The sequence below is a fragment of the Rhizopus microsporus genome, assembly GCF_002708625.1.
Source record: "Rhizopus microsporus ATCC 52813 unplaced genomic scaffold scaffold_15, whole genome shotgun sequence".
Classification (NCBI taxonomy): Eukaryota; Fungi; Mucoromycota; class Mucoromycetes; order Mucorales; family Rhizopodaceae; genus Rhizopus; species Rhizopus microsporus.
Window position 1 is genome coordinate 714,020 of NW_019671930.1, and position 25,345 is coordinate 739,364.

The window sequence follows — 25,345 nt, forward strand, 5'->3', positions numbered from 1 at the left end:
AAACTATCCTGGGTAGTTATCGCTACCCTCCCCAGAATGCACCTTGGTGGTAAGTAAAACTAATATTAGGATATGTGCTCTAATACTAACATACTCTTTCCCTCTTTTTCTACATATACTCATTATCTCTCTTTTTGACATGATGTCGTTTTATTCAAACGTATTTTTCTTTGTCGTCTTTTTACGTAAATATTTTCTTTTATTTTATGACAATGTTTTATAAAATCAACGTCAATAATTAATAAAAATACAGTATCCTCATTGCTGATGCTAAAGCTCTCATGGTTACTTAATATCTTGTATGTATGACGGTAAATACGTGCGAAGGGATTGCACTGGGCAAGCATAGCTGAAAAGTTTCTTATAATCTCGAAGTCCAGATTTTCATTCCTTTCTGAAGGGCGTGGCAATGGGAATATTCCCTGTCCATGCGTTCAATGTTCAATAGGCGAAGGGGAAAAAGCTGCGAAATTTATGCAACGAGGTCTGCATCACTTTCTGTCTCTGTACCTGATGGAGACTTCGTTTCCTTTGTCTCGCCGAGCTCGATGTCTACGACGCGTGACTACAACTTGTTCTCTACATGTTTGGCAAGCATCATGTGCTGAGTCAACTGGTAAAAGGTGACCTGGAAAGATGTACAGTTGGTAGTAAGTGCGGTAACGGTATTGTTGTTTATGCACTAATGCAAAATCAAACGTTAGTAAGTAGATCCTAGTGCAATGCCAAAATGGGATCAAGGTCCAACCTATGTATTCAGTAATAAAAAAGTGTAAACAAAAATAAATAAATTTGTGGGAACTTGGTAATTTATCCCTTTTTTGTCCCTCTTTTTTATTATTTTTACAATGCAATACGATAATCATCCACTTTTAATAGCTGAAATTGCCAGTATTCTATGTAGCTTTGTAGATACTAAGGACCTCTTTAGTCTAGCATTGACTTGTAGAGTGTTTTATCGATTTGCATCTGAGAGGCTCTGGCGAACGCTAAATCCAACTTCACTTCGAACGTTACGTAAAATTAAAAACACATTGGATAATAATACGGCGTATAATAAACTTGTTTGGAAATTTAAATGGTCAGCACGAGAAGAACATAGCTTAGAGCGACTCTTTTTCAAATCCTTTTTGTTTCCTCACCTGAGGGAACTTGAATTTTCCAATGCAGCCACGCAAGACTATATCGTCTATCCTATGATTGCTGCCTCTAGTCGTTATTTACGCTCGCTTAATCTGTCTCAATGTTACTGTTTATCGAGTGATGCAATAAAACCTCTTTTGCACATGTCACCGAATCAACTAGAATCACTTGTTCTTTATGGCTGCGGGAAGATGGATGCTCAAATGATGGTCGATATCATTCAACGGCACTCAAGTACTTTACAATGTATCCGATTGACAGATATAAACGACGCCATCTTGGATGCCATTGGACAATGTCTTCACCTCACCGACCTTGGTCTCGAGCACTGTACGTCATTGTCGAGTACTGCCCTGACAAGGTATTTTAGGAAAGCACCACAACTGACACACCTCCGTATGCGTGATATCAGTCAGTTGACATCTCATCATTTACGATTAATTGCAGATTCAAGCAAGTCGCTTGTCTATTTCGATATGAGCGAATGTAATCAAGTGAATAGTAGCGATGGATTCTTTCGATTGGCCATAGAATGTACATCACTAGAGACGCTACTACTTGCTTACCAGACAGGCGTGACCAATCAAGCAATGCAGGTAAAAATAAATAAAGGAATACGTCTGTCTTGAGCATTCATCGATTTTCTGTACGATATGTATAGCTCTTCCTTTCTCACTGTCCCTCTTTAAGACACGTGGACGTATCGGGCTGTCGATTACTCACTGATCACGCTTTTTTGCTGAACGACAATGACCTCCAACTTGAAACATTGAATGTCAGTGGACTTGACCTTCTCACATCGGACTCTATTCATCAGTTATTATCGAGACTATCGCGCCTAAAGGAGTTATGTTTGGGTGTAACTTATGATTTGGATGAAGCAGATAGAATCCTCGAAATAATTAATCATTGCGAAAAGAAGTTCTTTATTGATATTGAAAGATATTATACAATTTGTAGAATAAACCATACAGACACGAACATCCCAACACATCCTCATCCTCGACTAGTCCATCTACCATCAACAGATATTTCCTTACCCTCTGCTTCCACTTGGAACCTGCCTAGCCTTCAATAAGACGACGATATATCGTACATGAAAAACAAAAAATCATTCTAGCATTATATGTTTATTAGCATTTCAATCACACTTGTAGAATAATAATAATAGTAATAAGTAGTAGTAGTATATGATTATTATGAATAAAAAACTTTTTCTTCTTTTCCCTTTTTCTAAGCGCTGGATTCATGTATGGAATAAACAAAGAATAAGACCCAGGCAACTAAAAGAGCGGCAACAAAGGAACCAACGATAGGATAACTTGTCCATCTGGTAGGTGTATCGGTGTAAGGGTCCATGCCCTTGGAGGTATATTCGAGTTCTTTGTCGTTAATTTCTTGCATACGCATCGTACGAATGGTACGTCTGACTTCGAGCAAGTTACCGTAAAACTTGAACTGATTAGCCCAGAGGGCGATAATCAAGACGAACCCAATAGCAGCAAGGATGATGAAGACGAGCATGACATTGACGTAGCTCTGATTGGCAGTCTTGTCTTGAACGACACCTACGACCACATCCAAAATCGAGGTGCCTACGTTATTGGCACTCTTGTAGATTCCCAGACCAGTACCGATATATTCAGAGGGCAAGACCATACCAATAGAGGTAATCATGGCAATAGGACCAAAGGCCAAGGATATGGAGTAGAAGACCATGCCGACGGTAGCATCCACGTAACTCCAGCCAAGCAAACCTGAACTGAGGATCAAGAAGACGGCAGAAAGCAATAGGATGAGAACACGACAACCATAATAGTCCATGATGAAGCCAAGGATAGGAGTGGCGACAATAGGCACGACTTGAGATGCACTTGCCTTGTAACCAGCCAAGACTTTGTCGCTACCAAAGTGCATGATGACCAAGTCGGTAGAGATGGTTTGGAAAGAGGACCAGACGGCAGCGTAGATGAATTCGATCAAGATGATGTGCCAGAAGATGGTAGGGAACTTGAAGATGGAACGCCATTTGAATGTTTTCTTTTGCTTCAAAGCTTCACGTTCTTCCTTTGTTAGGGTTACTTGACCCCTAAGGTGACGCACGACAAGGGCATAGATTAAGTTCATGATGATGGAGAAGCCACAAAGGATGAATGAAAGCCAGAAAGCCCAGACCCAGTCACCTGTGGCAGAAGCGACTGGGTTCGCAACGAGTGTACCCAAAAAGGTCGAGAGACGACTAATGGATAGCTGAAGACCAATAGCAATAGATAAATGCTTTGTACGGAACCATTTGGACAGTAGAGATTCTTGCATGGTCACAATCAAACCACTACCAATACCAAAGACCACACGAGCAACGACCATGAGAGCGTAAGATTTGTATTTGGCAGCAAGGGCGGTCAAGAGAGAACCAAGAATGATCATACAGTTAATTGCCAAGGTACCCCAGACAGAACCAAACATGTCAATGAAGATACCGCCTGCAATAGGGAAAATTGTATTGATAATTGAGACAGAGGCAGAAATAACACCATATTTCGTATTAGAAATGGCTAATTCCTATAGTTTAACTTATTAAAAGACCATCCATATAAAAAAAATGAATGCTTGTTTACCTTCACAATGGATCTTTTCATGGCTGATAAAGCACTAGCAGAAAAGTGTGATCCCACTGAGATGATATGTTAGTTAGGTAAACTATTGTATATCGTGATCTTACAAGGAAATAACAAAGCCGTGACAAGGGCAATGATCTTAAACTTCCAGGGAGCATTGGCAAGGGCAGTGTCGCCTCCATAAGTCTGCTTTTGTTTCTCATTGTCTATTGACTCAATGGCTACTTTTTCTGAATTCGTTTCTTGCTTTTCTGTTGTATTCATTTATAATAAAGAATAAAAGAAGAAAAAAAAAGAAAAAAAGTATGATTATCTGATCTTGTTATAAGAAGCGGGTTGATCGGATACACAATTATCTGATTTTTTTATATTTACTCTAGTGTAATTCGCTCTTTTAAGAAGAAAAAGTGGAATGGTTCAAACATGTTTAGGTGTAACTGTTTAAAACGGGAAAGATTAAAATGGAAATACATTTGTACTTTTTGGATCCCAGGAAAAAGAAAATATCTATAAGCAAAGATGTAAAAGAAATAAAGAAGACATCGCTTTTGAAAGAGATAAAGTGCATTGCTTTTTTTCACACTTGGATTTCCCAACAACCCTTGCGTGGAATCTTTAGAAAGAAAGAAAAAAAAAATTCTTTCTCCTATCGTAACACGTATTACACAATTTAAGCAAAAAAAAAAAAAAAAGAAATAGCAAGCAAAAAAAAAAGAGTTATTATAAAAATATATACAACACATGGACAAAAATATATATATACATTGCATACAGTTGGGTTTAAACTACTTCCGGGTGTGCACGAGCATGGGCCAAGTATTTCTCTAATGGACTGATCTTGCTAGGTACCCATTCTCCATTATAGATACATAAAACACGCATTTGCTCATTATAGTAAAGGTCTGGAAGTAACTTGGGTGTGATCAAAAAGTACTGTGACGTACCCGAACGACTGGCTCCTTCGACAATTTGCTGATGGATCAATCTTTCATTTCGAGGGTCCATACCTTGATTGATTTCATCTACAACTCGGAAAGGTGTCTTGGCCAAACTCTGGAGTGACATCAAATAAAGAATGGTCGACACAGATCGTTCACCACCTGACTGTCGTTGTCCAGTCAATATCTGGAGCTTTTCCGTATTTCTAAACTTGACTCGAATCTGCACTCCCCACTTGTCAAAGTCTTCTTGCTTGTCAATTCCTACTTCACCTGCACATCCAATACGCTGGAACGCTTCAGAGAACTTTTCGCTAATACGCTTAATCAAACCATCAATTCGGGGTTCCCACTGCTCACGTAACTCAGTAATTTTAGTGTCGATTTCTTCCAAGTCACGCTTGCGTACGTCAATCGTTCTTTGCAATTGGTTGATCTTCTTCATTCTCTCCTCGTAGTGTCTCATCGCATCAGGATTGGCAAAACGGATAGCTGATGCTTCACCTTCCTTTTCTCTAATCTTCAATCCCAGTTCTTCCACGGTGTAAGTCGGACCATTCTCTTTCCAGTGCTTCACAATCGCCGTGAATTCCTCTCTCAACTCGTCAGGAAGTTCCTTACCAGCAGTCCTAACCGCTCCCATCAATGTCTTTACACGATTAGCCAACACATCATGTTCTCGCTTATAGCTTGATAATGTCTTTTGAGCCTCTTCTAGAGCAGACGCTTGATTTCTAATGTACGATTTGAGCGCGTCATATTTGGCCGTTGCCTCTATAGATTCCAGTTTACAACGGCTGCATGCTCGATAGGCTTCAACCATCTTTTCTGCAATGTTTGTATAATTGCTCAAATATCCTGCTTCCTCTTCAATCAATTCTTGAATCACTTCCTTACATCGGTCCATCTTCACTCGATCTTCCTCGGGCTCATTCTTTAGTTGATCTCTTTCTTCGACAAGTTGACGCAATCGTCGCTTTCTTGCTTCATATTGCTGAGCAGCGATATGGATATCTCTCTTTTGAGACTGTAAGTCTGATTTTTTGAATTCTAGCTCCCGAATGGCCTGATCAATAGTATCCTTTTTCTTGTTCAACTCTTTCAAATCTTGTTCGCATTGTTGCATGTTGGCCTGATGAGTACGAATAGACTCAATCAAGTTCCTTCTTTCTTCGTTATCCACTATTATATCATTGATTTAATTTTCTGCGCTTTTTAACAATAAGCAAAAACATACCTGAATCATTCAACACTCTGGCTGGTGGTAAATGGTTGACTTCCGTTTGATACGTTCCATGTCTATACCTATTGGGTCTGACATTGTAATAACTTTGAGCGGCTGTGAACTTTTGAAAGATTCCACTGTTGGCAATGTGTCTTTCATCCGTTGGTTTGAGAGATACGGGTATCATATTCATTTTAGTTTCAAGGCAAATATACTTTAGTAAGTACTTGGGCGCTTGGATAAGGTCAACCATATAGTGTTCAAACTTGAATTTTTCACGGAGCTCTTCTGTCGTTGTAGGCTTATTCAAAAGATCATCACTCAATTCTTCTGGCAAAGCAGCCGTTATACGCCACTTTTGTTCATCAGCAGCGAACCTTGTAAACTTTATATAATCTTCTTCGTTTTCAAAAACAATCGTCTATAGAAATAGATAAGATTTCGTTTTTCTTTTACTTTTATACTATGTACTTACTCTGAGCATGTTGCTACGGAAGCCACCCAGGATACGTTCGATATGTGATGCATATCGAGAGTCCTTCAAGTTGAGCTCTAACAAAATTGGATTATAAACTCTGCCCTTGAATTCCTGACGATGCTCCTTGAGCCAGTTGTAGGCCTTGAAAGTATCCGGATGGTATTGTTGCAAGTGTTGTAAGCGAATGTTGAGTGTGTTTTTCATGTCATTAAGCCTATTTACAGTTAATTAAACATTCATACAGTTGATATCATTCTACCTTTGATTTTTATTTTCAATCTGTCTGTTCTCTTGTCTCTTCTTTATTGCCAACTCTCTAGCTTCACTTTGTACTTCATCGCTTTTATCTCTCTGTTCGGATATTTCTCTATTAATGCTCGTCTACAATGATATAAGTATTCATTCAATTGCGTGTGCGTGAATTGGCTTACAATATTGGCTTCTATCTCTGAGGTATCATTACTAGGAGGCTCCTTAAGCGTCTCTTCGAGTTCATTGATTCTATTTGTCATGCTTCTCACTTTCTGCTCCTTTTCCGGAATTCTCTTTTCGATAGCTTTAATATCTGCTTTTCTAGCATCAATTCCATCTTTCTATATACACGATATCTATGAGTGTGCGATTATTTTTTGCCTTTGTTGTCCTTACAATAGTCTTGATTTTAACAAGCAGATCCTTTAACTCTTGCGCATATCCATTGCAATCCTTTGCCTCATCAGCATTTTTGGCTATTATTTTCTTTAGTTCATTTTCATGTTCCCTATAGAATGGGATTAGTCATGAAACAAGCTGGTAAAATTGAACTTACTTTAACAGTTCTTGAAGTGGTGCATATTCTGCATTCACTTTTCTAACAGTCGCCTTTTGTTCCTCTACCTGCCTCTTCAGCTCTTCAAGTTGCTTATTTACTTCAGAATATTTAATCAACGGCTCTTGTGCTTTCAAGAGCTCTACTTCGTTTAAAATCTTTTGTTTCTGCTTCATACGATCAACATCTCTTCTTAAATCCTCGTTTCTGGCATTCAGTGTAGCAAGATGGTCTATATCGGATTTAAGCATCTAGAGAGAAAGAAGATAAGAAAAAAACCGCGAGTAAATCAAACGAACTTACATGTTGCAATGCCTTTTGTTTCTTTCTTAAATCAATCAATTTTTGCTGCATTTCATAGAGCTGCTTTTCGCCTACGGCTTCTTGAGTCTTTTCGAGCAGCTGAGGAGGTGTCAACTAGAAGATGATTAAACACTAGATCTCTTTTATGGCTATAGACTTACTTCAGCAAACTCTGCAACACGATCCTGAGGCAAAAATTGACTATAAGAAAAATAGATGTAAACAATATATCATTTTCATCAATAAAAAAGATAGGGTTACCATAAATTGTCTACTTGAATATTCAAGCTATGAACAATATTCAAGACTTCCTTGTATGTCGTGCTTTTACCTATCGTAACTTTTAATACAAAGAACCCTGACTTGTATAATATTTACCATTCACTTTCCAAACAGTTGAGTTGCTTGATTTCTTAAAGCTTCTTTGAATGACAATATTTCGATCATTGACTTTTTTCAATTCGATAGAGATCGTTGCTTCATCTTGACCTGTCTTCACAAATTCTTGAATGTTTTTAGCTCTTCCAAGTAATGCAGGTGTACCACCAAGACCTAAAGCGATAGCGCAGACAATGGTAGACTTTCCTGTACCGTTGGGGCCAATGATCATATTCATTTGAGGGTCAGGAAACACTTCACAATAATCATACGTGACAAAATTAGTGAGTGTGATCTTTACGATTGAACCCTCTACAAAACTTTAAACAGAGAGTTAGTATTATTTTAATGTTGTAATAGTCAGCATACCCGTCTTCTTCATCAATGGGTAAAGCGATATCATTATGTTCAATAAGACTAGGAGTTGTGTTGGTTGTCAAAATTTCCTCTAAATCATCTTCTTCGCTTGGGCTACTGTCATCGTCTAGTCTTTGACGCTTTGTGGAAGCACATTCTTCTTCTTCTTCTTCTTCTTGATCTTGATGCCTTTTTGTTGATCCCGCAACCATTAATTAACAATAAAAAGAAAAAAAATTGGTACCTCATCCTTTTTATCGCGTTCCAACTCCGCTAAAAGCCAAAAAGAGATTTAACAAGTATCCCTTTATTCCGCATTAATTAACACAAAAGAAAGACAATGCTCACGTTATGGACCTTACCTTATCAAATGAGAGAGAGAGAGGCAAATAGATATGGAATATGCATAGTGACAAGATGATAAATACATGATTATACACCTTGTGCAGATATTCGTTCTTCTTACTGCAGCCATACACAAGCATAAAGATAAGATGATGCGATGTGTATACAGAGCTTATCTGCAACTAAATATGCACCTCAAACCATAGATGTATCTATACCAGTGAAACATGCTGTATATTTTATAAGAATGACGTTATCAGATCGTCTTTTCTCCCTCTCTTTCTCCAATAACAAGCGTGTACGATGATATGGGTGTCAGCTTGACGTAAAGAAGAGAGAAATTTCGTTCTTTTTCTTTTTATTATTTGATCAAACCAATACACGCCTATATGCAACTCTGGAAGATATCTACCCTAGTTTTATTGGCAGCCAAGAGTATCTACGGTCAAGATGAACAAGTATATGACTATATTATCGCTGGTGGTGGTGTATCTGGCCTCACTGTAGCTAGTCGATTAAGTGACAATCCTAATGTCCGTGTGTTAGTGATTGAAGCAGGACCTATAGTAGAGGACGATTTTTCGATTTATGCACCTGCCATGTAAGCATAAGATATAGGAATGACATGCTGTATCTGACTCGAATAAGGTACGGTAAAGTGATTGGGTCTGATCTCTGCCCATACCTTCCTACTGTTCCGCAACAGCATATGGAAAACCGAACGATGCAGATCCCAGCTGCCCAATTGATGGGCGGTACAAGTGCATTCAATGGTTTAGTTTGGGTATTTGATCATTTCTACAAAACCCCTGGCATACACTCATCCATATAAACTAGGCTCGTGCCAATCTAAAGGACTATGATGCTTGGGAGGAACTTGGTAACCCTGGGTGGAACGGTGCACAGCTATTTGAATACTTTAAGCGCGCCGAAAGATTCAATTCACCTACCGAGGATCAAATTCGGTATGGTGCTCGTTACCAACCAGATCTTCATGGAACGAATGGACGACTACACGTGAGTTTCACCAACTACGAACTCCCTCAATCGGGTAAATGGAACATTTCGATGGACGAATTAGGGTTTGAAGTCTCTCCTGACCTGATGAATGGCACAATCCATGGTTTTTATGCAACGGTACCCAACACACTCAATCCAAGAACGATGCGTCGAGAGGATGCATATGAAGGATATATTGCACCGTTCAAAGGAAGAGACAATTTGTCCATTATGGCAAATCAGACAGTAAGTCGTGTATTATTAGAAAAGAACAACGCGACAGGCAAATTAGTAGCAGTGGGTGTAGAATATGTTCCAACGAATGGAGATCAAAGCCATAAAACGATCATAAAGGCGCGACGAGAGGTCATTCTATCATCTGGTACGTTTGGTTCTGCCAAACTATTACAACTCTCAGGCATTGGACCCAAAGAGGTACTTGAACGAGCAGGAGTAGATATCTTGTTGGATCTACCTGGTGTTGGATCCAATCTGCAAGATCACGTCCATGGGGTGGCTGTGTCTTATACAAACATCAGAGGTTACACAACCGATAGCGTCTCCATAAACCAAACATTGGCTGAAGAGCAGAAAAAGGTATACGAAGAAAACAAGACGGGGCTCTGGACAGTAGCTCCCAATAATCTTGCCTACCATTCAGTCCAGCAGCTATTCAAAGATACATGGTTACAATCTGGAAAACGTATGGCATCCCTTATTCTCAATTCAACCGAAACATGGGCGGATTATTACGCAAAGATAGGTGCATGTCATCCAGAACTGCTCAGACGACAGTACGAGATCATTGCATCTCGTTATCAACAAGAACATGTTGCGCCTATTGAAATTAATTTTTCACCTGGTTATGGTGGTATGAAAGAAGATATTGATCTTGAACATCACAAGTATCAGACAGTGAATCATATTCTCTATGTTCCTCTCAGTCGAGGTTATTTCCATATTCAGTCCACAGACATTCAAGACAATGGAGTGATCGACCCTCAGTATTATTCTCATCCACTCGATTTGGATATTCACCTCATCTCTGCTCGATATGGTCAACGTATCCTTACATCTCGTGGACTGGGAGATATCAATCAAGGTAATATTGAACCTAAAAATGGAAAGAGTGATGAAGAATTGAAAAAATGGTTGATACACAATGTTCGTTCTGATTGGCATCCTGTTGGTACATGTTCAATGTTGCCTAGACAACTAAATGGAGTGGTTGACAGTGAATTGAGAGTGTATGGAACAAGTCATCTAAGAGTAGTAGATGCATCTATTATTCCATTGCATATTTCTACGCACATTATGCAAACCGTGTATGGCATAGCTGAAAAGGCAGCTGACTTAATTATGTAAATATTTATGATTGATCTGCAAACCATCAAAGAAAAAAAAAGATGTTGAAACGTGTTTAGATTTTTAAATAAGTTTAAATTTAAATTACACAAAAAGGGATGAAACAGATACATCTTTTTTTCTTTTTTCTTTTTATTTGTGTTGAACAAGAAAATAATAATAAAGTGTTTGAAGAAAACATAGAAAATACAAAGAAAGAGAGATTTATTTTATCATCTTGCATAAACACTTTTTATAAAAAAGGGGGCGCGTGTGTGCGATAGAATACTTTTTTTTCTTCTTCTTCTTCTTCTTCCCTTTCTTTCTATTTTAAAGATGGCAGAAATAACAGAAGATACAAAGACGCCTCTTCTTTATTCAAATAATGTGAACAAGAAACATTTTTCAGTAACAAAAGATAATCTAAGCCAATTGGTCGAACATCCTTCTTTACTGTCATCTTTTGGTGGTACTTCTGGTCTCTGTCAAGTCCTTCAGGTGGATCCTACTGTCGGTTTATTACCTGATGAATCATTCAATCCAAACTATGGTATCGTCCCACAAGAAAGTCATGCTCCCTTTGTAGATCGTAAAGCCATCTTTGGTGTGAATGAAATACCCGAGGCTCCCGTGAAGACTATCTGGCAATTGATTTGGGCTGCTTATAATGATCAAACACTCAGTAAGTATAGAATAATATTTGAATATTGAACGGTGGCTCTAATTGATTAGTCATGTTGACCGTCGCTGCTATCGTATCCCTCTGTGTTGGTATCTGGGAGGATAATTCAGATAGTCATCCTGCTGATGAACCCAAAGTTGGATGGTACGTTCACCTTCAATTTTTTTTTCTTATCCTAACCTTTTCCCAAACAGGGTAGATGGTGTAGCCATTCTTGGTGCTGTTGCCGTTGTTGTGATCACAAGTAAGCAATACACTTTATAGATATGATAGAATATTTAACATTTCTAAATAGATGCAATCAACGACTACGAGAAGGAAAAACAATTTAGGAAATTAAACGCAAAAAAGGAAGATAGACCAGTCAAAGTCTTACGAGGTGGATTAGCTCAGCAGATTCATATTCAGGATGTTGTCGTAGGTGACATTATGTTTATTGAACCGGGTGATCTTTTGAATGTCGATTGTATTTATGTTGAAGGGTAAAAAAAAAAAAAAAAAATCACAGCAAGAAGGGGGCATAACACGTTATATATTAGTCATAACCTTCGTTGTGATGAATCTGCTGCAACGGGTGAATCAAATCCTGTCAAGAAAAATGAAGATACAAAGGGTGATTGCATCATCATCAGTGGTTCTAAAGTGCTTCAAGGTGTTGCCAAGGTTCTTGTCATTGCTGTTGGCGAAAACTCATTTTATGGTAGAGCCATGATGGTAAGTACAATGGTGTACACAAAATGCATTAGGCTTAACCTTATTTTAGCTAATGCGTAACTCTGAAGAAGAGGCCACACCATTGCAACTCAAGCTCAATGTTCTCGCTGACCAAATTGGAAAGTTTGGATTTTTGGCTGCTGGTTTGATGTTCATGTAAGTAATTACAAACAAGAAAGTGCTTATACTAATATGGTAATTAGTGTCTTGTTGTTTAAAATGCTTGTCCTGAGCTATATGAGCCATCACTGGATTTCTATGAATGAACTGTTAACAACACTCATCAGTATCGTCATTCAAGCCATCACGGTCATCGTCGTGGCCGTACCTGAAGGCTTGCCTATGGCTGTCACCTTGGCTTTGGCCTTTGCAACTACTGAGATGCTTAAGGATAACAATCTGGTTAGACACTTATCTGCTTGGTAAGACATCAGCATTAATTCACTCATTTACATTCAAACTCAGTCTTGTCATAGTGAGACCATGGGTAATGCTACTGCCGTATGTTCTGATAAGACGGGCACTTTGACCGAAAACAAGATGACAGTCGTCAGTGCTTCTGTAGCTGAGAAACAGTTCACCAGAACTCATGATATGCAACGATGGCGATACCAAGTGAATCCCTTGGCCTTAGACTTAACCATTGAAGCCATTTCAGTCAATTCAACTGCATTCGAAGGCAAGGATGGAGAAGGACAAATCAAGTTTATTGGATCGACTACAGAATGTGCCATGATCGAATTTGCTCGTAAGCTCGGCTACTCTTACCAAGACCATCGTGCTGCCTCTCGTTCCGCTCTGATTTACCCCTTCAGTTCCACTGTGAAGAGTATGACGACCGTGATTGAAGTGAATGATTGTAACGCTCGTTCCCCCGACCGCTCTCAATACCGTGTGTACACCAAGGGTGCTGCTGAAACCATCATCAAGGCTTGCACACACTATATGGATATCAAGGGACAAGTCCGGCCAATTGAAAGCCACATTCGTGTCGAACAGGAAATGTTGGTGAATGCCTATGCTGAACGCTCTTTGAGAACACTTGCTATCGCTTACCGTGACGTCGACCGAGCTACCTTCATTTCGTTCAGCCCTGATGATGCTCCTATTCATAATCTCGTCTTGCTCGGTATCGTCGGCATTCAAGACCAACTTCGTCCTGGTGTCATCGAATCAGTCCAAGCCTTCCGTCGTGCTGGTGTCTTTGTTCGTATGATCACAGGTGACAATTTGGAAACAGCAAAAGCCATCGCCAAAGAATGTGGTATCCTCACACCCGGCGGTATAGCCATGACCGGTCCTGAATTCCGCGCGCTCAACTCACGCGAGCAATACGAAGTCATTCCTCGTCTTCAAGTCCTTGCTCGTTCATCACCCATCGACAAAACAATCGTCGTCTCTCGTCTTCAGGAACGTAATGAAGTGGTAGCCATGACAGGCGATGGCACAAATGATGGCCCTGCTCTCAAATTGGCTAATGTTGGGTTCGCCATGGGTATCACCGGCACAGAGGTCGCCAAGGAAGCGTCTGATATCATCCTCATGGACGACAACTTCAACTCTATTCTCCAAGCTCTCAAATGGGGTCGTGCCGTGAATGATGGTGTTCGTAAGTTCTTGACCTTCCAACTCACTGTCAACATTGCTGCCGTAGTCTTGTCCTTTATCAGTGCTGTCGTCTCTGAAAAGTCTGAAAGCATCCTCAGTGCCGTCCAATTGCTTTGGGTCAACATGATCATGGATACCTTTGCTGCCTTGGCTCTTGCTACCGAACCCTTGACAGACGATCTGGTGAAACGTAAGCCCCTTCGCAAGGATAGCAGCTTGATCAACTGGCGTATGAGCCGTATGATCTTTGGCCAAGCCTTCTTCCAGATCGCTGTCAATCTCATCCTCATGTTCCATGGCCCCGCCCTCTTTGGACTCGATCCTTCCAACACCAAGGTTCTTCGCACCATGGTCTTTAACGTCTTTGTCTTCTTGCAAGTTTTTAATGAACTTAACTGTCGCCGTATCGATGACCGTCTCAACATTCTCCGTGGTATTACTCACGATCATCTCTTCCTCATCATCCAAGGCTTTGTAGTCATCAGTCAAGTCATCATCGTCCAGTACGGTGGCTTGGCCTTCAAAACAGTTCCTCTTTCTCTCTCCCAATGGTTGATCACTATCGGCATCGGCTCACTCTCTATTCCAGCAGGTACCTTCATCCGTCTCTTGCCTAACCGTCTGCCTTGCTTTTGGAGTGAGAACAATGATGATGAATTCAATCATGAAATCAGCTATTCTCGTCTTTACTGGGAAAGTGCTGTACAACATGTCATGAAGGATGTTCAAAACAAGAAAGCCGTTCATGAATACAAATTTTAACTAGTGTTGAATTAGACTTCCCTTCAACAATAACAAAACTTGTTATTATTTATGTGTATATTTCCCTTCCTTTTTTTTATCCCATATATATTCATATATTTATAAATATACTTCCTTTGATTAAAGTATGTGTTTATTCATTTAAATTACAAAACCGTGTGTGCCTTCTATTACTTTTCTTCAGTTGGTTGAGCCTCTTCTTCTTCTTCGTCTTCAGCTTCCTCTTCCTCATCAAAAGCCAAATCGTCTTCAGAAGGAACGAGATAGACACGAAGGATAGGTCTGTTGGGATCCTTCATCATGATATAAGTGCCTTCAGGCAACTGCAAGCACATATCGACGACAGCCTTGACAATACCCCATCCGTTGGTCAATGACAGATTCATCTGAGCAGCGAAATCACGAGGCTTGTATGCTTGAGTACCGAGGATGACGTGACGTGAGTTGTCCTTGGGATTGGTACGAGCGACATAACCAAGCTTGAGTTGATCGGCGTCGGCAAGGATGGCCTGAACGGCCCATCGAGCCAATTTGGCTGCGTTGTTTCTCATTTCGGTCGCCACGACAGCACCACGTTGTGAGTCCAAACTCTTCTTCCAGGGCAAGGCACCACCAGATCCTTGGGCGGTAGGATCAAATTCGTTAAGCGCACGAACGGTAATATAGTTTGTGTTGTTGCCCATCTTGACAGCAGCGTCAACTTCGGTACGGACCAACATTTCAATCTTTTCTGCACCTTCTTCACCATTGGTCATATCAAATAACTTGTAACGGTAGCCGCATGAGGCCAAATCTTTCTCTGTTTCGGGTGTGGCGAATGGATTGGGATTATCAAAGTTGATAGAACTCTCCTTGCTGAGAACCTGTCTTGAGAAGTTTTGGTTGATATAGGTGGCTTCGTTGCAGAGTGCAGACCATGAATTGATCATGTCCTTGTCACTTTCAACTGGAGGATCAAATGAGTTTTCGTTGACTGTCACGAAATCGGCAGCACTGCCAGGTCGCTTGTCGAGGATGACCTTGCCGTCTTCTGTCTTCTTGACGATCACGTCCCAGGGGTAAACCGTACGAGGAGCACACATCAAGAGGGCAAGTACGACATCTGTAGCGAACACCTTGGCCTTGTTTTCTTGAATTTGCTTTTGGATCACAGGGTCTTCGGTTGTCATTGAGTCGTATTTGACACGTTCGATGTGTTGCAATGGTTTTTCATTCTTGGTATTGACACGATCATATGCTTTATCATACATATTGACGAAACCATATGAAGCACTAACAATCCCAGTAAGTCTCTCTTCCTCTTATATACACACAAACACTTACATTTCAGTAGCAGGGGGAATAGCAAAGTTCAATTTGCTCAAACGACTAAATTCAATTTCATCCAATACTTTCCAATCAGGTCCAATTGTAATAGAAGCATTACGAACACGTTGAGGCTTGTCGTAGTCTTTGAATCCATAACGTTTCTTTTGTTGACCGTACTTGGAAGCAGTAGCAGTATTGCCAGTACGTTGGCCGGTAGCACGAGTTTGTTTGGTGGGTTGAGTGCGAACGTTGCGAGGAGCGACAGCCTTCATGGCCTGCTTCTTGGTGGCTGTGGAACGGTTGTCGACAACAGCAAAAGAAGATTCGTCTTCATTGTGGAAGTAAGCAAAAGCAGAAGCAAATGAAGCACCATAGGCTTGTGGTTGTTCTATTCAAAAAAGCTTTAGTTTCCACAGTTTTGGTCTATAATATATCAAACCTTTGTTGAAACGATTGAATCCGGTTCTGCCTTGACGAGTAGTTTCTCGGTTATCTTGCTTTTGGCCTTCAGGATTGGTCCAATCGGCTACACGACCCAACTTGTCTCCCTTACTGTAAGGTGCATAAGGAATATCTTTGAACTGATCAGGAACGAGATCAGAGGCAGGTCCCCATCCGCCTTCGTAATCGAAAATAGAAGGGAGTTGAAAATGAGGTTTGGTTGAGTTGGCCATGTTAAAGAGAGAAAGGAAAGTTCAAAAAAAAATTCAGAAAAATTGTTCTTACATGAGAAACCAGTCACCTTTTTACCTTTTTTTTACTTTGCCTCTTCTCCAAACTTTTCCGCTTCTCGAATGGCTGAATCATTACCACAAAGTATACAATCTTTATTTGGCCCTGTTGTGCTTGAAATAGACCAAGCCATTACATCTGTTCAAGTTAGCCAAAAGGAATTGAGTCAAGAAATGGATAAATTGACTTCAGGTATATAAAAGTCTACATGATTTATTACTACATTCAAACAAAACAAATGGCGGATCCAACCATTAAGGATAGACTTGGAACAGTTTTCTGGTATTGCAGAGCCTCCTAAACTTCAGTCATGTTTAGACAAGTTGATGGAGTCTAAAAAGAGATTAAACTCAAGTAGTGCATTGATGCAACAAATTACTGAACGTGTAGAAAGAATTCAAAGCGAATTGTCAAAAACGTAAAAGGAATATATTTGTTTTATATTATCTTTTTGCTCTCTGCACAACAACTATACAAGTATATAATAAACAGATACCCTTAGTCCTTTGATTTATGAAAATTAAGGGTAGAAATAGTACGTTCAAGCGTCCCTCATGTTTATATACAGCCACACATAATTCGGTTTCGTACTAATAAAAACTGAAGTCAAAATTGTGTTGTTTTCTTGGCAAACACTTGGTGCACTCAAAAATAGACTAACTCTAGGCGCGCTACCTCTACCCACTACCTATGATGTCGCCCAACAAAGCTTTTCAATGTGTAGTGTCAAGCTAAATACGAGTTTATAAAATCCCATCTTGGATTGTTTCTTTTCAAGAAGAAATATTGTTATTTATTTACGTATGTTGTCATGTGCCATCAACAAAGAACCAAGGTCAGTCGCGTGTAATTATGATAAATTCGTATATTATATCAGAGATGTTGTGCCATCACAGCATTGTCAATAAATATTTGTAGTAATCGTTACTCCGTTAGGAGTTCTTCCATATATGACCTATCATATGCGAGCTTACTTTTAGAGCGCCGTTACAATGCTTAATTAAACGTCTGTGCTCTAACTTCCAGGTCAACGGTTCCTTATTCGACAAGACATTGTCAGATCATGTACCACCTCATCAACAAGGCACCTCGAACATACATCGAACCAACAGTTAATACTAGCTAGGTTCTTCCCAGCTATTCCCATTGTAGCTCGACGCTTATAGGTACGCTCATGATATCCAATTATCATTGTTGATTGTAGATGTTAAAAAGTATAAATACCATTGTTTTATTCATCGTAAATAATGATATCATATATTTCAGTCTCACTGACTTATTATCCTTTTCTATTCTCTTCTCATCTTATTAGCTTTTGTCTTTTACCTCTGTACCTGGCAAAATATGCATGAATTAGAACCTCGACAGGCGTATATTTTCATCGTTGATTATTCTTTAAGCGAGTCATCTAACTATTATATCAGCGCTCATCTACTTTGAAATAGTATAAATAGGAATACTCTCAAGACTTCCATAAATCGGATCCTCTTTCGGTATAAATTAAGTTCTCTAATAAAGAAGGATTTTAATTTATATCGTTGTCCTTTTATTCTTTTTAATTGACCATACTTTTGAACCATCCGTTCAAAACAGTACTGGTAGCAGATACCAAAAATGGTGTAGAATTGGATATTTGTTTGGGTAAGTTTAAAGTGTAAGTTTTAAGCTATAAAGTCGTTTATGATGGTGACCACCAGATCTATAACAGATCAAATAAGCAATTGAGTTATAAAGTATAAAAATAAAGTAATTGGTTAAAAATAAAAAGGTACAAGGACTATTTCGATCAGTAGTATGAGGCTGATACTAGATCAGAAGGATTTTTAAGTAAATAATGAAAAGAAAATAAAATAAAAAAAGGATTATAAATCTTTTAAAGAAAGGATTTATAAGCGAGGTGAAAGAATATAAGGATAGAAGGGTAGTTTTATTCAAATATTCAATGTCTTGTCCAAGAAGGACGCAACGAGCAAGAGTATTTATACTGTAAGATTGTATATTTAGGTACAGTCAGTCATGACTGACTGAGTGTCAATGTCAGCCGTGGTTGACGGAGTACCAATGCTTCCTAGGTGGTGCAAAAGTACCAAATCTGTCACAATGGTATCAATATTTAAAGTTTTTTTTTGAAAACTGTACTACATTATATTATTTTTTTTGTTAGTTTCCTTTTTGGGATGACTTAGTCCTTTGACGACTTCGTCCTTTGACAACTTGGTCCTTCAACGATGTCGTCCTCTGAAACAAATTTCCAAAAATAGTAGTTACAGATCCTCCCAACTACAAAAAGGATCGTCCTCGATTCTTGTGTGCATCCAATCGTCTTTTTCTTTCAAGTTTTTGATTAATGCGCGGTACATTGTATAATTTGGTACGAAGTCCTTTAAATGTAAGTGACGAGCAGCGGTGTACATCCTGACGCTAAGTCTAGCATTTGAAGGTTTGCGAAACTTTGAGTGGGACCATACAACTACGTCGTTTGCGAATTATTGAGCCAATTCTTGCTTAAGCTGGCTCAGTCTTGCATATTCTCTTGGTATACCCTTGTACTTTTTGTATAGTTCCTTGATCTTTTCTTCCAGTATCATTCTTTTGATGTATTCTTCTCCGATTGCCCACGACTGTTCAATTTCGTTTTGCTCATTGTTAGCTTGTTCTAGAATATCTTTATTTTCTATTTCTTGTATAGGTTCATCTTGAAGCTGGTCTTCGATAACCGCCAAGGGTAATCCTTGATCATCTTCATCATCAGGTAGAATGATAAGATTGGCATTAAAGGCTTCTGTAGCACGCCTTTCTACATCTCCCATCAGGAATTCTACCAGAACTTCTCTAGTTACTTCCTGGTCTCCAAGATGATATGTATAGATCCCATCGTATTCTTCACGAAAGTTCAAGAAGTCATTAAATGCATAGCAAGCAGCATCATAACCTTGTTCTTTGTATAGATCTACCAAGAAATCTCTCAAGAAAGCTTCATAAGGTGGAATAGCATCAGAAGTACTAGAGCTTATTTGTTCTTGAGTATTTGAGTTCATGTTTGTGATTATTTGCTTCTCTTTTTTTTGAATTTCGTTCCTTTTTATATGTTTTCGTGTTGTATCTTTAACAATGTTGTCATTGAAGTAGTTCCTGCGTTTCAGAATCCAAGATTGTTGGGATAGTTCTCTCGTGTTCTTCAGTCCAGTTTATTTTTGGAACCATATAAGGTTTCAAGCGATTACCATGGACTCTTCTTAATTTAGTATCTTGCGTGTCGTAATTCTTTATATGGTACGTTTCTTTGCCTAGAACTTGATATATGATGAATGGACCTTCCCATCGGTCTCGTAATTTTGCCGGCCATGATGTTGATAAGTAATCTTTGTAAAGTAATACCACATCTCCAAGTTTGAATGATGGCTTTAGTTCCATGTTTGACGTCTAATGCAATTTGATCAAAAGATTTGATTGATACAGGCAAAGGATATAATTCTTCGTTTAAAGTTTTCTTTCCATGCAACTGGCAACGATGGCATTTCTTCACATATTCCATAGTATCCTTGTTCATTGAATCCCAATAATATCGTGATGCAATCTTGTGCAAGGTATTGTTATATGCCAAGTGTCTACCAAGAGGATGCTGATGATATGTGTACATAATCTCTTCTACTTGTTCTTTGTTTAGGACTTTTCTTATGCTTCCATTTTCAGTGTTGTACCGATGTAGGTTATATCGATAGATGGTAAACTTGTGTGCTTCTTTTTTAAGGTACTTCTTTTGCTTGTTAGTAAGATCTTCAGGTAGCTTTAGGTCTTGCAGATACTGCTTGAGTATATTTATGCGTTCTTGTTCCATTTCTGACTTGTATATGTTACAGGATTAATTCTGGCTTGTGATGTGGTACAATACGATCTATTTTGGGCTTTGTTGTTTGTTTGATTTCCAAGAGTTTCCAATATGATATTTACTTCACTGTTATCCTCTTTGTTATATTGTTGTGTTATTGTATTCGCTGTATTTTCTTTTTAGGTAATGCAATGTATCCTGTGATTGTACTGAATGATTTTTTTTTTGTTGTTTGTATTGAAGTTTGGTTCAACCATGTCCTTTTTGATTTTTGTATTGTTTTTGTGATTGTTTTCTACATTATATTTCAACTACCCTCCCATCCTCCATGTAGTGATTCCCTTATTTTATAGTATTTTATGCTATTTTTAGGCTTTTGTGGTGTTATGTATCATCTTCCCTCCCGTCCTCCGTGTGGTGAATAATAATATGCAAGTTGATATGTTTATAATAGTATATTGATATGTGTTTAGTATCCCAGTCTTGATAGGAAATCTGCGCTTTCATTGACACGTCCAGGTCGATATTTGATAATAAATTCGTATTCTGTCAAGGTAACTATCCATCGTGCAATGATTCCAGTTGGGTTTGATGTTTTGAGTAATCCGGTTAATGCTGAGTGATCAGTGATAATGGTAAACTTTCTTTCAAGCAGATATGGTCTAAATAATTTGACTGCCCAGACTACGGCTAAACATTCCAGCTTTGTTGGTGCATAATTTACTTCATTTGGCTTAAGACCACGACTTGCAAATACAATAGGGTGTTCTTTTCCTTCTTCATCCAATTGTGTTAGAACACAGCCTAGTCCTAATTTCGATGCGTCTGTTACTAAAATGAATTCTTTGTTAAAATCAGGTCTTGCTAATACTGGTGCGGTTGTCAGTTTCTTCTTGAGTGCTTCAAATGATTTAGTTGTTGCTTGAGTCCATGGAATTTTCTTCTTAGTCTTTGTTTGGTCATGTAATGGTCTTGCGATAGCAGCAAAGTCTTTGATAAACCGCCTATAGTAGGAGGCTATACCTAAGAATGCTCTAACTTGTGTTATACTTTTGGGTCTTGGATAATCAATAATCTTCTTAATCTTGTCAGGATCTGTGTGTATACCATCTTTGGTTACAATATAGCCAAGGAACTTCAAATGGTCTTTAAAGAAGAAGCATTTTTCTGGATTGAGTATAAGATTTGCTGTTTCGATGCATTGAAATACTAGTTCTAAATGATGCAGATGTTCACATTCGTTGTCCGAGTATACGTTGAGGTCATCAATATAGGCTACTAAGCATTTACTGATTATCGGTCTGAAACATAAATCAATAAGGCGCTGAAATGTTGCTGGTGAGTTGACTAAGCCCATAGGTAGCATGTTGTAATGATATGTGCCAAATTTTGTTGTGAAAGCGGTTAATTCTTTGCTAGATTCTTCTAAAGGCACTTGATGAAATCCAGCTCGCATGTCAAGAGCAGAAAATACTTTGGCTTTGCCCAGAGTGCCAAGTAAATCATCTATTCTGGGTAATGGATATGCATCTTTCTTGCTGATTGCGTTAAGCTTCCTGTAGTCTATAACCATACGATATTCTCCGTTTTTCTTCTTCACTAAAATTACTGGTGCAGCCCAGGGGCTATTTGAAGGTGATATTATGCCTAGCTTGCAATATTTTTCTAATTCCTTTTTGAGATATTCGGCCTCTATAGGACTTAACCTATAAGGTCTGTGACTGATTGGCATGGCATCTTTATCAATAACAATCTTGTGCTGTATAAGATCCGTTCGTCCCATGGTATTGTTGTTCCAATCAAAGATGTGTTTGTATCGACTAAGTAGTGCATGTAGTTTCTTTCGTATATCCAAAGGTAAGTCTCCAATTTCCATTTTATCAAATAGGGCAGGTTCTAATAAATTCTCTTCCTTGCTACGATTATTTCTTCTGTTACTTATTTCAAATAAACATAATTCTGGATTAGGCTGTATGCTGTATGCTGACACGACCATATCTTGCTGTAAGTTGTATTTATCAAGTACTCCCAATTCTTCTTCAGGTTGGATCACAATTTCGGTATTCGTTCTGTTGAAAAATCGTATTTCAATTGTTCGTTTGTTGACTACAAGAGGTGAACATGGGTCAAAATATCCTTCAGCAGAGCTGAGTTTGGGATGTACTGTATCAAAAAGATAGATCCAGTCGCTTGATTCTTTTTCAGGTTTATCCAAAGTTAAGGTCATTGATGAATTTGCTGGCATTGTTATTCCATTCTTTGGGGCTTGAATAATGTGTGTTTCTTTGAAGCTAGTTATGGTGACTTCTTCTTTCTTGTCACTTTCTAATACCATTAGGGGCTGTTCTTCCTCTTCTTCAATTTCAACGTCTCCTTCTTCACTTTCAGATTCTTCATCTTCATCAGATGAGGTGCCTTCGTCTGAATCGCTGATATCGAATCGTACTTGTTTCGTTGGATTGTTGTTTGTTAGGCTTACTGGATGCTTGTATGTTTGTTGGAAAATTTGCATTTTTGGTATGCCGACATTCTTTCTGATAAACTGTATTTCTAATTCTGCCTTCTGTTTCTTATAATGGACCTTGAGTGTGCGACTATTAAAGTCTATCTTTGCCTTAGCACGATTCAACCAATTGTTTCCAAGAATAAGATGTGATGGGCAAGATGGTAGTACTTCAATTACACATGGTATTGCCATATCTTCTTTTACTTCTATGGGTACGTCATATACTAGTCCAAGAGTAGGTTGTTTGGTACCATTTCCTAAGGTGAAAACGCATTCTGATGAATCGTCGATTTCAAGCTGCAAGGCATCAGCGAGTGCTTTTGACATACAAGTCTTGGCAGCTCCACAGTCAACTAGTGCTTTGATTCTTTTATTTCCAATGAATACATGTGTATAGGCGGCAGTTGTATTGTATTCGTCATCTTCTATCAAAGCCATAGTTTGCTCAGTTTGTTGTACTTCAAGCTTCTTGTGTTTTGGTCTGCATTCGTTTACTAGTTTTCTTCTTAAAGAAGGCGCTACTGTAATTAAATCACCAATTTCAATGTCTGCTTTTTGCTTAAGTACATCGGATACGATGTCGTATTTAATTTCAGGCGGTGTTCTTTTTGCTCTAGGCCTCTTCGGCTTATCCCTGTTTTCAATAGGCAAGTCAGTATCCATTTCTGTATGATGCGCTTGAGTTTGCTGATATCGTTGAGAATTTGGTTGTGGTATAGGTGTTGGATTGATTTCTTCAATGTGAGATCGAGTAGTTACTCGCTTGGTAATAGAAGGACCTGGTGCTTGTTTTCCTTTATCAGTTGCTCTCCTTTTGGGATATGGTGCAGCTGTGATTTCAGGTGGGCGTTCTGGTCTCACTATTCGATAGAGATCATCGTGATGCTGTGCTTTTTGTTGTTCATTTTGAGTTAGCATGGCGTTCAATTGTGGTTGTGTGTTGTTAATTGTAATGGGTTTTGTAAAATTTTGGGTATTTGATTGACCATTTCCTTGTTTAAAGGCAACCGACCCATTTAGTTTTTTGGCTGTTGATTATATGGTTGTTGTTGGCTACTATGCTGATCATTATTTTTATTGTTATTGTTAGAACCATTGTGAGTGTTGCGATTATTGTGATAATTGTTGTTTCCATAGTCGGCATTATTGTTGTTCTGATAATCATTACCATATCTTCCATATCTATCCTTATAATAGTTAGAATTATTACCATTATTATAATTGTTACGGTTGTATCGGTTATAATTTCTGTTGGGCTGTTGACATTGATTGTTTAACTCCAATCGTATCGTTTGCTGTATGAGTTCTACTAATTCCTGTTGATTGTTGACCCTGTTGTTTGGATAAGGCGCATTATACTGTACATGCCTGTCAGAAACATCCATTGGTGTAAACTGATTATATTGAGTATGTCTGCCTGAAGTGTCCATAGTTGTTAATTGATTACTGTATAATGTTCCATTCGCAGGAGTTATGTATACAGTAGGTTGAGTAGCATCCACTAGTTCAATGTTGTGGTTGTAATTATTGTGAGCGTGATGGTGTTGGGGCTTTTCTTGATATATGAGAGCTTGATTTGCGTTTCTTGGTATGAAAGGGTTATCATACATAGCTATTTTGCGTGGTCGATTGGCGTCCCACCATCCTTCTGCATGGTTAAGCCAGTCTTTCAAAGTGTTGGAACTACTTTGTATGCAGAACTGTTTAATTTCGCGTAACAGTCCAGCACGGAATCTGCTTTCAATAATAGCCTCGTTATTAATTTCAGCCAAGTCGGCAGCTTCTCGTAGCCTTGCTAGGAATACTCTTGGGTGTTTTTGTTCGCCTTGGTACATTTCATTGAACTCAAGTTCATAATTTTGAATCAGTTCTGGTGTGATGTAATGCGACTTTAGTTCTGCAATAACCAAACCAAAAGTGATATCCGGGTTGTTTCTGATTAGTTCTTTTTCGTAATAGATTTTAGCAGGTCCACGTAGTTGTGCTTTAAGTATTGTTAATTTTCTTGCTTCATTCGTGACGTTATTTAAACCAAGGTAGGATTCTAGTACTTCTTGAAAGTGACGGAAGTCCTCTCCTTCGTAACCGTGAAATTCAATGATTGGAGTGCGGTTATTGTTTGCCAACGCGATTTGTCCGTTGAAAAAGGCCATGTCGATAATAGGAAGTTGATATAAAAGGTTGTTTAGAAATTCGAGTTTGTAAAGCTTGAGTGTTTTTGTTTAATTGATTGACGTTCTTTGTAAGTTCAGTTTTCTTTTTTTTTTT

The 25,345-nt window shown here is 38.7% G+C and overlaps 8 protein-coding genes across 8 annotated transcripts in view; 3 read left to right on the forward strand and 5 right to left on the reverse strand.

Moving 5' to 3' along the window:
- RHIMIDRAFT_229488 (MFS general substrate transporter) overlaps positions 1-4,037 on the reverse strand; it is a gene marked incomplete at its 3' end in the record, with an annotated part of 6,299 nt that extends 2,262 nt beyond the window's left edge. Inside the window, exons 1-5 of the mRNA XM_023607641.1 lie at positions 3,866-4,037; positions 3,762-3,817; positions 3,204-3,705; positions 2,995-3,038; positions 482-565 (exon numbers count right to left, since the gene is read on the reverse strand). Of these exons, the coding sequence (XP_023463845.1) occupies positions 482-565; positions 2,995-3,038; positions 3,204-3,705; positions 3,762-3,817; positions 3,866-4,025 (846 nt within the window). The 5' untranslated portion in view covers positions 4,026-4,037. The remainder of the gene's footprint in view (positions 1-481; positions 566-2,994; positions 3,039-3,203; positions 3,706-3,761; positions 3,818-3,865) is intronic.
- Positions 4,038-4,476: 439 nt separating this feature from the next.
- Positions 4,477-8,460, reverse strand: RHIMIDRAFT_315172 (P-loop containing nucleoside triphosphate hydrolase protein; the record flags this gene model as incomplete). Its single annotated transcript, XM_023614980.1, has 12 exons — positions 4,477-5,881; positions 5,937-6,345; positions 6,400-6,616; positions 6,662-6,783; positions 6,834-6,995; positions 7,051-7,162; positions 7,211-7,461; positions 7,514-7,627; positions 7,675-7,714; positions 7,775-7,844; positions 7,892-8,211; positions 8,261-8,460. 12 exons carry the CDS (start codon positions 8,458-8,460, stop codon positions 4,542-4,544), a joined length of 3,357 nt encoding a protein of 1,118 aa, XP_023463846.1. The 3' UTR covers positions 4,477-4,541.
- Positions 8,461-8,982: 522 nt separating this feature from the next.
- RHIMIDRAFT_294065 (alcohol oxidase) lies at positions 8,983-11,094 on the forward strand (the record flags this gene model as incomplete). Its single annotated transcript, XM_023614053.1, has 3 exons — positions 8,983-9,194; positions 9,242-9,377; positions 9,431-11,094. 3 exons carry the CDS (start codon positions 8,983-8,985, stop codon positions 10,955-10,957), a joined length of 1,875 nt encoding a protein of 624 aa, XP_023463847.1. The 3' UTR covers positions 10,958-11,094.
- RHIMIDRAFT_229501 (calcium-translocating P-type ATPase) lies at positions 11,091-14,764 on the forward strand. The gene is made up of 8 exons (XM_023607642.1): positions 11,091-11,618; positions 11,669-11,762; positions 11,813-11,862; positions 11,914-12,100; positions 12,158-12,332; positions 12,382-12,488; positions 12,536-12,754; positions 12,809-14,764. Exons 1-8 carry the CDS (start codon positions 11,273-11,275, stop codon positions 14,700-14,702), a joined length of 3,072 nt encoding a protein of 1,023 aa, XP_023463848.1. The 5' UTR covers positions 11,091-11,272; the 3' UTR covers positions 14,703-14,764.
- A 1-nt stretch (position 14,765) lies between these two features.
- On the reverse strand, positions 14,766-16,691 carry RHIMIDRAFT_229505 (eukaryotic translation initiation factor 3). The gene is made up of 3 exons (XM_023607643.1): positions 16,450-16,691; positions 16,026-16,398; positions 14,766-15,974 (listed from the first exon to the last, which is right to left on the reverse strand). The coding sequence occupies exons 1-3, from the start codon at positions 16,682-16,684 to the stop codon at positions 14,873-14,875; spliced, it is 1,710 nt and encodes a 569-aa protein (XP_023463849.1). The 5' UTR covers positions 16,685-16,691; the 3' UTR covers positions 14,766-14,872.
- A 68-nt stretch (positions 16,692-16,759) lies between these two features.
- On the forward strand, positions 16,760-17,393 carry RHIMIDRAFT_261774 (uncharacterized protein). The gene is made up of 3 exons (XM_023611564.1): positions 16,760-16,934; positions 17,007-17,219; positions 17,268-17,393. Exons 1-2 carry the CDS (start codon positions 16,805-16,807, stop codon positions 17,162-17,164), a joined length of 288 nt encoding a protein of 95 aa, XP_023463850.1. The 5' UTR covers positions 16,760-16,804; the 3' UTR covers positions 17,165-17,219; positions 17,268-17,393.
- Positions 17,394-19,065: 1,672 nt separating this feature from the next.
- RHIMIDRAFT_315176 (uncharacterized protein) lies at positions 19,066-19,780 on the reverse strand (the record flags this gene model as incomplete). Its single annotated transcript, XM_023614981.1, has 1 exon — positions 19,066-19,780. One exon carries the CDS (start codon positions 19,778-19,780, stop codon positions 19,229-19,231), a length of 552 nt encoding a protein of 183 aa, XP_023463851.1. The 3' UTR covers positions 19,066-19,228.
- Positions 19,781-24,978: 5,198 nt separating this feature from the next.
- On the reverse strand, positions 24,979-25,140 carry RHIMIDRAFT_261775 (uncharacterized protein; the record flags this gene model as incomplete). Its single annotated transcript, XM_023611565.1, has 1 exon — positions 24,979-25,140. A coding segment is annotated over one exon (162 nt), but the record flags the coding sequence as incomplete, so codon positions are not given.
- Positions 25,141-25,345: the final 205 nt, after the last annotated feature.